At 36.0% G+C, this 12058-nt stretch overlaps 1 protein-coding gene across 6 annotated transcripts in view; it reads right to left on the bottom strand.

Annotated features, from left to right (window-relative positions):
* The window catches only part of USP25 (ubiquitin specific peptidase 25), a 163131-nt gene that overhangs the window by 118379 nt on the left and 32694 nt on the right, over positions 1–12058 (bottom strand). For 4 of the 6 annotated variants that reach the window (XM_062206623.1, XM_062206608.1, XM_062206628.1 and 1 more), the window contains exons 3-4: positions 9480–9624; positions 5473–5556 (exon numbers count right to left, since the gene is read on the bottom strand). In XM_062206623.1, coding sequence (XP_062062607.1) covers positions 5473–5556; positions 9480–9624 — 229 coding nt within the window. The remainder of the gene's footprint in view (positions 1–5472; positions 5557–9479; positions 9625–12058) is intronic. The other 2 variants (XM_062206615.1, XM_062206632.1) reach the window with 1 other exon arrangement.

Genomic DNA, 12058 nt, shown 5'->3' on the forward strand with positions numbered 1-12058 from the left:
CTTGTTTTTGCTAGTGTAAGACTGATAGTTTTCCAATCCTTGAAGGTTGTTTAATAAAAGCAGCATTGATACTAAGAGTTGATTTTTTAGAATATAGTAGACAATCTTCCAACATTTGGAAGAAAATATTCTCCAAAGTACCAATCAATGCACAGTATCACAACACCATGTGGGATTAAAATTGTATTCAAATACTAAGGTAGACCAGTGAATTTTAATGTAACACGGTATGAAAAGGTCACTGGTATTGCCAAAGAATTACTGATGTGATTTCAAGTTTCACATTGCAACTAATCTCAAACAAATTAACAGCTGTCAAATTTAACACAGTATTACAAAGCATACCCATTATTTCCCAGTCAGTCAGGATACTCATTCTTGGGCAGGCATTTAGCCTAACCACTAATACACCAGTTCAGATGCTTGCATTCCACATCAGAGTATGTGTGTCCAATACCTGGCTGTAGCTTCTGATTCCAGCTTCATACTAACATAGACCCTCAGGAGTCAAAGGTGATAGCTGAAGTCATTGGGTTCTTGGCTTTGGAATAGAAACTCTGGATTAAGTCAATGGCTCAGCTAGGGCTTCAGCTCCAAGCCAGCTATGGCCAGGTATGTGGAGAGTAAACTAGTGGATGGGCGTTCATTCTCTCTCTCTCTCTTGCTCTCTCAAATAAATAACTTTAATTATAATCACTCTTTCATTTTATAAATCTATATTTAGACATTTTCTACACATACTTCAACCCAAATGATATTGCAACAGAAAGGAAACGGAAGCAGATCTGGGACTCTAGCTCTTCTAAGATAGAAATTAGAGATTTAAAACAATGTAAAATAACATCTTTCTCAATTACTGTTTCAGAAATATATTTTTCACAAAAATATTTTATTTATTGAATGGATTGATATTTTCAAATGAATTAATATTCAAAGCTTTTCTCACTTTTAATCTCTAATATACTAAATTTTTAAATAGTAAGACAAAAACTCATTGAGGTTCTCAGTAACCTCAATTATTATGACTGTAAAGGGATCCTGAGATCAAAAGTACAAGAATAACTATGCCACATACTTATACAAACTTCTTATAAAAGGAATCATAACTGAGGATTATTTTCTTTTGCTTTTACAATGAGATCTGGGAAGCTTTAATTAATTGGCAAAAGATAAAGATCCAGATATTATATGTGAAAATTGGATATTTCTTCCTTCTCTGGGGAAAAAAAAAAATCAGAAGACCAGGCCACATAATTCCCACATGGCAATAACCATGGTGATAAGCCAGTGTGTAGTGTTAGTAATAGCAGTCTTTTAGATAGAACATCCACTATTCATTTTGCACCTGTTCCAAAGACTTGCTGATGTTTTACACTTAGCTACATAAACTCATATTACCTGCAAACATAAAAAATACTTTTACCTTATGCTGGTATAAAATAAAGCTGCTTATAGCTTGGAACGACCACATTCAACGGCTCCAGCTACCCAGGCCTCTCCCAGCATCTCCAATAGGGTTCAGTATTTAGCCATACCTATAATGTGACTGGGAATTTGAGCCTGCAACCCTGATATGGAGTAACATTAGTCTTTAGTGCTAGACAGGTTGGGAGATCAGAGACCACCAGTCCTTAACTGAAAAGAGGGGACATTTTCCTTTAAGAAATGGAGAAAATTTATTCAGTGTTTGTAATTACAATAATCTTTTCCATGATATTCTCAATATTGCTTAAAGCTGATTCTTTCCATAAGACCTTTTAGAACAACCTAGCAATCCTGAGAGAATATTATAATCTACCCATATGAAATTCATATGCCTTTAAATGCAGATGTTAAGGAGGTAAAATGTTATTTGAATAGAGCTAATGTGCTTGGATGTCTTCTTTTTCTGAAATTAAAGCAACAATTATTTCCATGAAGCATACAAAGAATGAACAATTTTACAATGAAAATGAGCCCTCTGATTGTCTCACATGCTCACCAATGGAATGGAAAATAAGTATATCTATAAACAAGTTCTAATAGATTGAAAGCCAATTATAAGATTTAACCTTTGTAAATATTCTATTCAAATGCCAGAGCAAAACTCTAGTATCAGTGAGTTCATATAGAATTCAACAGCACATATAGGGAAGCGTTAGTTGGATAATAGCAGAATACCATTTTATAACAATCACATCAAAAAAGTAATAGTGTCCAAATTAAAACATTTTTCCTGTAAAGTTAGAAATACATATATGAAAACATGATACTGTTACAAATCTTTCACTTTCCAAGGAACTATCCCTTGAGTAAAATTTATACCAACTATTAATCTGATAACTTCAAAATATATGCAGTCATTAGCACATGAATTCAAATGGATATATTTGTTCATAATTCATGAATCACTTTCCCAAAAAATATTGTATTACATGACATGAGGTTTCTAAGTCAGATCACAAGTCTAGTTTAATTGCAAAATACAAAAAGATGTTGACGTTAGAAAGAAAAATGGAAGTTCTTCCCCTGAAGAACTAAGCTAGCTAAGCCTAGAAAAAAATACTAGTTTTGTTTTTGTTTAAATTAGTCAAGATGGGGCCGGAGCTGTAGCGCAGTGGGTAAAGCTGCCGCTTGCAGTGCCAGAATCCCGTATGAACACCGGTTCGAGTCCCAGCTGCTCCACTTCCAATCCAGCTCCCTGCTATGGCCTGGGAAAGTAGTGGTAGATGGCCAAAATCCTTAGGCCCCTGAATCCATGTGGGAAGGCCCGGAAGAGCTCCTGGCTTCAGACTGGTGCAGCTCCGGCCATTGTGTCCAATTGGGGAGTGAATCAGCAGATGGAAGACCTCTCTCTCTTTCTCTCTCTCTCTCTCTCTCTCTGCCACTCCTTCTCTCTGTAACTCTTTCAAATAAATAAATAAATCTTTAAAAAAATAATTAGCCAAGATTATTGTTACCACTAGCAAGAATTTCTACATAGCGAAGTGACATAGACAAAAAGACTGTAGAGTTGAGAGAGAAGTGTTGAACAAGAGTCTGACAAGAATTGCAATAATACTAAAAACCACGCAGGAGCAACTAAAGGAAAGCCTGTACACAAACAGGCTTTTAGAACTGAAATAAATGGTTGTTTAGGTAGATAAGGGGATGTATTTTAAAAAATGGTAACACTCAGGCCACTAGCAAGTTGGGGACACCCTTAAGAGAGAAAGGACAAAAATGAACATGGGATGTTCAAAGATCAGAAAGAAGGGTATTGCCACTGCTATCCTCACTCACTCAACTTCAACCTGGTTGCATCCTCAGTATTAATCTCAGAACACAAACCTACTCACATCACAGTAAGGCTCAGCCCCTCTTATCACTCAGGCATCTGTAAAAATGTGACCTCAGACAAGAGACACTGCCTGATCACACATATTCTATGCCCAACCTGAACCTCACCTCCTCTCTCTGCCCAGCTCCACGTATCGTTCACTGTCCTGTCCCTATGTAAACGGAGACTCCAAATGTTTTCTAATGGCCTGCAAAAGCACCTGATATGTATCAGGCAATTAGTAAACGTTTGTTTAACAAATAGAGGGTAATACCTAGACTATGGAACAGAAGTAAAAATGAGTGAATCTTCTTCTCAGGGGCACTGTACACAATCCAACCAAACTTTTCTTTAGTAACTGAAAGTATAAATTGCATAATAAGATGTCATATTAAGGCCGGCGCCGTGGCTCAACAGGCTAATCCTCCGCCTTGCGGCGCCGGCACACCGGGTTCTAGTCCCGGTCGGGGCACCGATCCTGTCCCGGTTGCCCCTCTTCCAGGCCAGCTCTCTGCTGTGGCCAGGGAGTGCAGTGGAGGATGGCCCAAGTGCTTGGGCTCTGCACCCCATGGGAGACCAGGAGAAGCACCTGGCTCCTGCCATCGGAACACCGCGCTACCGCGGCGGCCATTGGAGGGTGAACCAACGGCAAAAGGAAGACCTTTCTCTCTGTCTCTCTCTCACTGTCCACTCTGCCTGTCAAAAATAAATAAATAAATAAATAAATAAATAAATAAAAAGATGTCATATTAAAAGAATACTTAAGGGGCTGGCAGTGTGGTGCAGTGAGTTAAGCTAGCATTCTGGATGCTCTCATCCTGTATTAAGAGTGCTGCTTTGAGTTCCAGCTGTTCCACTTCTCATCCAGCTTCTTCCTGCAATGCACCCAGGGAGGCAGCAGATGATGGTTCAGATGTTTGGGCCTCTACCACCCAGACTGAGATCCAGGTTCTTGGACTGGATCCAGGTTCTTGGACTGGCCCAGCCCTGGCTGTTGCAGGCATTTGGGAAGTGAACCAAACAATGGAAGATGGATTCATCAATCAATCTGTCTTATCTCTCTCCCTCTTGCAATTAAATGAAAATACTATAAAAACTTTTTTTAAAAAAAATACTTAACAAATAGGCTGGCAGTTACGACAACCAACACCTGGATGCTTGAGTCACACATCAGAACATATGGGTTCCATTCCTAGCAAATGTCCTTGGCCACCACTCTATCCTAAAACTAAAGAAAATTAAGTTGCACAAGTCATTCTATAGGTAATATCTACCAGAATGTTCATAATCCATTTTAAGCACCTAACTGCATCTAATCAATAAGAAATGTAGCAACACATTTTTAGACTTAACCTTGATTCTGATGAATCATCAAAACAGTTTTAAGCATTAGAAGTTTCTAAAAAAGAAGATTTAATTTCCATTGCATTTTTTTCCTTATCTGAAGTAACTTGTTTATGAAGTTACTTGTCTAAGAAACTTGGGGAATGGTGAAAGTTCAGTGTTCAATTAATGAAACCCTTAGCTGGGAGGGTAGGGTGGTGGTGTGGTGCAGTGGGTTAGGCCCCTACTTAGGGCCCATCAGAGTGCCAGTTGGAGTCTCAGCTTCCTTGTTTCCTATCCAGCTTCCTGCTAATGTGCCTGGGAGGCATTAGATAAAGGCCAAGTATCTGGATTCTTGACACTCCTGTAGGAGATTCAGAGAGTTCTTGGCCCCTGGCTTTGGCCTGGCCCAGCCCTGGTTGTTGCAGGCATTTTGAGAGTAAACTAGCAGATGGAAGATCTCTGTCTGCCTCTGTCTCTCTTTGTAACTATACCTTTCAAATAAATAGAACTTCAAAAAATGAAAAAGAAAACACTTAGCTAACCTAAGTGTTTTAATCGCTGAGGGGATCAGAATAGAACTGAATCTATTTATCATTTGTACTTTAAATCACTATTAGTCTGGACAATGAATAGAACTATAATTAAAATTCTAGGATAGAATATCAAGAATTTTCTCACTTTCTATGCAATCTTTCCAAACATTTCAACATGGTTTGTTTGGAGGTAGGGAGGACTCAGATTATAAATTTTTGAATGGCCTACCCATTGAACACTCATTCCAATGTGTTACACCAATTTCTCTAAAACTTAACTTATTACATGCTACTACTTTCTGTAAAATTACCTACCTAAATCCCTCTTATCCTTTGATCCAAATTTTGATTGCTCAATTGTAGTGCCTCTTGTTCTGGTGTGCATATACTGTTTTTTTCCTGTTTTAAAAAAGTTCAAAAGAATTTAATGATCATAAGATAAAGAATACTACTATAAGATTTCAAACGGGGCAAAGCCTTGCATTGTCACATCATGACAGAGGTTACCATGACCCAAAAACTTTGCAGAATTTCTCCTCTATTAAGTACATTTATTATATGCAGCATGTTGAATTCTGTCCTATTTCATTCATGTTTTTGATTGCAAAACTTTAACACAATTTTATTTCTAACTGAAGGTAGGAGGCACCCATTGAAAATCTATAGTAGCCGATCTCAACAGACCTAAGTAATAAAAAAAGTTGTCTAGATTTTTGCTAACTATACTACAAATGATTTGGACCTTTCCCAGGAATTCAATAGAATATTAACTGACAATATGGACTTTTACCAAGTAATATAAACAGAGCAGATACACTATTTTTAAATTATTATGTAGCATACACACTTTCCTTTAGATGGTTCCCTTTTCTCTAAAAAGTGAAACATGCAATAAAGTTATAATGATTGTCTTACTAGTAACAATAATACATCTTCATTATTAAATAAAGGTTCATAAGCATAATTGTCCTTCCAGTCAAGTGACATAATTTACTCTGGCTTCTAATATATAAGGGTATACATAAATGAAAATTTCGCTACATGACTTCTAGAAGATACTAACTTAAAAACTAGGGGCCAGCACTGTGGCATAGCAGGTAAACCAATAACCTGTGGCACCAGCACCCCATGTAGGTGCCAGTTCCAGTCCTGGTTGCTCCACTTCCCATCTGGCTTCCTGCTAATGTGCCTGCTAGGGCAGCAGAAGATGGCTCGAGTACGTGGGCAGGGGCCCACATGCAAGACCCAGAAGCAGCTTCTGGTCCCTGGCTTCAGATTTGCCCAGCTCTGGTCTTTACGGCCATTTGAGGAATGAACCAAGGGATGGAAGATATCTCTGCTTCTGTGACTCTGCCTCTCAAATAAATAAATAAATCTTGAAAAAAATTTTTTTTTCTTGTCACAGAAAAAAAAAATGAATTGTGTTTTCTTCAAATGGAGACAACTCTAAGCAGTTATATTCCAGCTTATATCAATAAGGAAAGATATTTATTATTAGAGATGTTTATTTCAAAATCCAGATGTTTTGTCAGCCTGCAACCAACAGATGACACATTTCAACTTAGCATGACCTTTTTTAATGCTGATCCTGGTTGTAAGAAACTTTGTACTTAAAAAAAGAAAACAAAGGGGAAAAAACAGACTGAGAGTAAAACCCTGCCAAATTTGCCAGAAAGTCAGACTACAGTCAACTATTTGAGAAAATACTCAAAAGGAATATTTACATCTAGAACAACCCCTTTAGTAATGCCATTCTCCAAACATTCCATACTACTATCCTTCAATTTTTAGAGGCCTGCATTTGAAAATATCTTCACTGGTAATTATTTTCTGTTTCCTTCTCACATGTGGGTTTTAAACACTCCTTCCAAGAACTAAAAATACACAAGACTTCATTTATTCCCACTAATAGTTGCAAAGTAATTTAAAGAGCATTGTTTTAAATATCTGCTAAATGAATGACCTCTGCTAATACCCAGTCTTAAACCATGTAACACTACAATAGGAAACTAGTAGATTTAATTATTAATCATGACTGTTGCCTGTAGGCAACTATATACTTCTTAGCACTTCATAAAATACGGTAAGTACAAATATGTTAAATGGAAAACTACTGTTATCCTTTTAGCTATATTTTCCCCAATCTGCTACTAGCACAATCACCATACAAGCACAGTAAATTTCTACAACAGCTTGCTTCTCCATAATCTAAAACCAACTTACGGACACACTACCCCATTGAGAATCAAACTGAATGAACAGTATACTTCATAAATAAAAAACCACAACAGCAAGCAATTACTCAATGATAATAAATCAGTTGAGGTGAAATCAGATAATCCATTTCTCTATCTTTGATTTCAAAGTGAAAATAAAATTAGGGATACTATGCAAAAGACATACACAAAACACTTTTTTTTAATTATTATCTGCAAATGAAACACAGGTCTTCTGAATTAGTTTGCCTGTTCCTTCAAGCAGTCTATTCAAATTCCTCTTTTTGTTCTCCACAACATTTGCACCATGCTAATCAAAAGTCTTCAACAGATGTTAATATTTAGCTTAAGCAATTTTTTTTACTCTAACAAAGCAAATGATAAATCTAATTTTGTTCACGACAGTCTTAGAATCCTAACTTTCCCCTTCATACAAACAGAAAATTATCTCATGTCACAAAGTGTACTACCTGAACAAGTACTAGAGTTCAGAACTTTTTAAAATCCTTTTATCCTTTCAACTACAACACTCAAATTAGTAAATTTCCTGCTTGCTTTACTTTAACCAGTTTCCTTCAATCAAAATCAGCCTTTTCTTTTTGTCTTTTATTACCTATCTAGATTATATCCTAAAGGAACCAAGGGAAGACAAGGGATGTTGCTCCCAGCACTAGCTGTTCCTGCATTTATACCATTTCCCTTTTTTTCCAACTTCTTGAAAGATTCTCAACCTCATTCCCCTTCAAGGTTTTCAAAATGCTTTTCTTGACATACATATTATCAAAAGTAATTCACAAAACAGTTCTGAACACAAATTATATTCAAGCAAATCAAAGCAACACAGTACTAATTAAAACACACATGTGCCTGAATGCTGCAGAAATACTTATTTCAGAGACTACAGAAAACATCCTCCACTAATCAGTTCCTGAGCCAAATCTTTAAAACTAGAATAAATTAGGTGAGGGAGGGAAAGGTCAGAGAAGATTACAGATAGAAGAGTAAGTGAAACAAGGAAAAATTAAACAGAACTAGGTCTAGCAGACTTCATGCCATTAGGCATTTTCACAGTGTAAAATTATATGAGTAAAACAGTGGGAAATTAAACTAGAAATACAGATGCAGTCAAGACCTTTGGACACCAAAAGCAAACAGACTTATTCTACATATGCAAAACTTCTTGCATCTTCTTAACTGCATGAGGTAGGAATAATCCACCTTTGGCTGACATAACATCATTTGTGAAACAAAAATATTAAGATTACCCTGAAAGTTGGAAGTGAAACTATTTTATAGTTAAACAAACTATAATGAAAACCAATGAATATCTATAAATATTTAAGTGAATGAGCTCTTTCTGATCGTTTCCTAACTTTTGAAGGGGCCACAAACAAAACCAGAAATTTTCTGGGGAAATACATGCTAGTAATCAAATTTCTCAAATGTATGCATAAAAATATCTAAACTTTATATAGAAAAATTAAACCATAATATTACATAAAGATAATTTAAATATTTTGAAAAAGCTGAGTGCTAATAAACATAAAACATTCTTATTATAAACAAAATATAGAGTCCTGAGTAAACTCTTCCATTTATCTCCAAAATACTGTTTCCAAGAGGATTTTGTTACATGGTAATATACCTTTTCCTCGAAATCTTTATATAGAAAGAGAAAAAAAAATTTGGTTGCTCATGCTAAAATTATGAGTAAATAGAAACAATATTTTACGTTCAAAAGTAATACTTAGGCATCTACTAACACTTAAAACCCACAAAACAAATGACTGAATCCATTTAAAATACTAGATAGTTTTCATTTTATGACACATGTACCTGTTCCAAATTTCAAAGCAATGAATACTATCTGAAATGCTCTTTGAAAGAATATGTAACTTAAATAAAATCTTTTACATCTAATCTGGGAAAAAAACTATCATGGAACAGGTAAAAATATATGCTCTTTCTAACTACACTAAAAGGAACCAAGGTTAAAGCAGCTATTTTTTTTTGTTCGTCACTTCTGTTAAGCAAAATTAATATATTACAAAGGAAAATTTTTCAGTTCCTTTCTACTAAAATACTGAGACAGAAAAGAAAACTTACTTGTATCTGCTTGGCTTCCCACACTGATGTATCTGTCATTGCCAGGCAGTGCTGTTTGATAGTAAGTAGTCTCCTCCTGCTGAGGGGTCTTGGCATTCTTCGAAGTAAGGAAAGCCACTGCTAATTCCAAGTTTCCATTACTATCCTTCAAATACCAAGACAGGGGCATAAAATGTTTGGAAATGATTCTATACATTCTCACAAAAGTTATCTCATTTTCTCCGTAATAGCTAGTACACATAGCAAAAATAACTTTCCACTTTAAAATATTATGATTCTAACTTTATATTATGAATTCACCAAACCTAAAATATACTATACTAACTCCTTTATTTACTAAAACTAATATAATTCTAAAATAAACTATTTTTTAATTTCACACAAAAGAGAATGCCCATTCAGTGGTTCACTTCCCAAATGCCCATTACAGACCTAAACTGAGAGCTATGAATTCAATCTGAGTCCCCCAAACAAGTGGCAGGGACCAAACAAGTTGAGTTAATACCTGTTGCCTTCCAAGGTATGTATTAGCAGGGAACTGGAATTGCGAGTGAAGCCAGGGCTTAAACCCAGGTATTCCAATATGGAATTCAGGTACCCCAAATGACTTCTTTATTTAAGACTTATTTATTTATTTGAAAGATTGAGTTACAGAGAGAGGGACAGACAGAGAGATCTTCCATCCACTGGTTCACTTCCCAAATGGCCTCAACAACCACACTGGGCCAGACCTAAGTCAGGAGCTTCTTCTGAGTCTCCCACATGGGTGCAGGGGCCCAAGCACTTGGGCCATCCTTCGCTGGTTTCCTAGGCACATTAGCAGGAAGTTGGATAGGAAGTAGAGCAGCTGGGACTGGAACTAGCACCCATATAGCATGCCAGTGTCACAGGCGGCAGTTTTATCCACTATGCCACAGCACCGGCTCCCCTACATGACACCTTAACTGCTAGGTCAAACATCTGCACCGAAATTATTCCCTTTAATGTGGGCATTGGACATATATCTAGGGGCAAACTTAACAAGCAAAATATAAAGGGCTCATAGGAAGAAAACAGCAAAATTTACTGAAGCTTGATAGTAGGAAGGAACACAGAACACCTAGTCAGAAATATTTAAAAGTGTCAAGATAACAATTATAACTAAGTTAAATATATAAATTTTACATTGTTCTCACAAAAGCATACCTAGACAAGTTGATACTCAAGCTCATTCAGAAAAGAGATGTCAGAATAACATGTAATAAAACTCTTAATACAGTAAAACAATGAAAAGAGACTTGCCTGATTCTATCTTTCCATAAAAGGAAAATTTAAAAACAAAAATAAAAAGCCTAACACTTACACAACTTATATCAAAGGAAATGTGAACAAATTTGTTTGATTTATGTTTCCCAAGCTAGGGGAATAAAAGGATATTCCCAGAATTTACTCTGTCAAAATGTTAGGGTGAAGACTCAACCTCAATGCTATACAATGAGAAAGCATTTTCTGAAAATAGATAATGCAATGATTTAGTCATGATATTTATCAGAATAAAGAAAGGATAAGCAATCATTTAAATGTTATGATCATAGAAAATGAGACGCAACATCTCTGCTTCCTCCCCAAATAATGACAGCGGCTGCATGAAGCCCTGCACTGATGCTCTGAACAATACTCTCTCATCACTTCCCCGGTGGGAGAATAAGGTGAAGCAAAATTCTACTGAAGGAAGCAGAGATGGAGTCCCTGGGATCCCTGATGGTACTTCGGTTTCTATTCAAAGCTCCTCCACACAATCATGTGTGACTCTGCGAAAGTTACTTCAATCTCACTGTTCCCTATTTCAAAGTAGGGAGGAGTGAAAAATACTTATCTCCTAGAGTTTAGAGGATTAGTTAGACACATAAAATATTTAAAATAATGCCTGCTACTATTAAGTATTAATAAGTGTAGTTATTATTACTTTGATTATAACTATCTAAAAGATAAATTATTTGTAGAAATAAACAAAGAACCTCCAGCTCAGAATCCAGAATTATATAATTAACTTTGTCTCATAGAGTAAGGTCCAAAGTGCTGGAATTGTACATGACTATAGTGGTGAAAAGGTTTTAGTTCTTTTATTCTTTAGTAATAATAAACAAAATCATCTTAATACACAGTTCTACTTTTGAACATTTTTCACTGACTTGATCTCTTTCTTTTTAATGTGAATATCCATGTGATTTGACAGACCCAGGTGTCGATATGAAAAGGAAAGGCATATAAGATACAATCAAAATGGTGCAATTGTTGCATATTCTGAAGAATTTCAAGGTGAATATGGCATAAGTTGAATAGAAGTCAATTATATTTCTCCTTCTAGGAGGAAAATATTTACATTTTGGCCCTCTATTAATTTTTTACTTTTCCCTATTCCTTCACCTCTTCCTCTAACTCACACCATGTTGCACCACCTTTTAGTAAAATCATGGCTCCTGAGCAAAATCATTATCATGTTTAATATTCACATCCCACCATTTCATATAGGAAAAGGGTTTTTGTCACTCCCAGGTTCTTATGGGACATTAGATTGCTGAAAGCCAAGATGCTCAGTT

The sequence above is a fragment of the Lepus europaeus genome, chromosome 2, assembly GCF_033115175.1.
Source record: "Lepus europaeus isolate LE1 chromosome 2, mLepTim1.pri, whole genome shotgun sequence".
Classification (NCBI taxonomy): domain Eukaryota; kingdom Metazoa; phylum Chordata; class Mammalia; order Lagomorpha; family Leporidae; genus Lepus; species Lepus europaeus.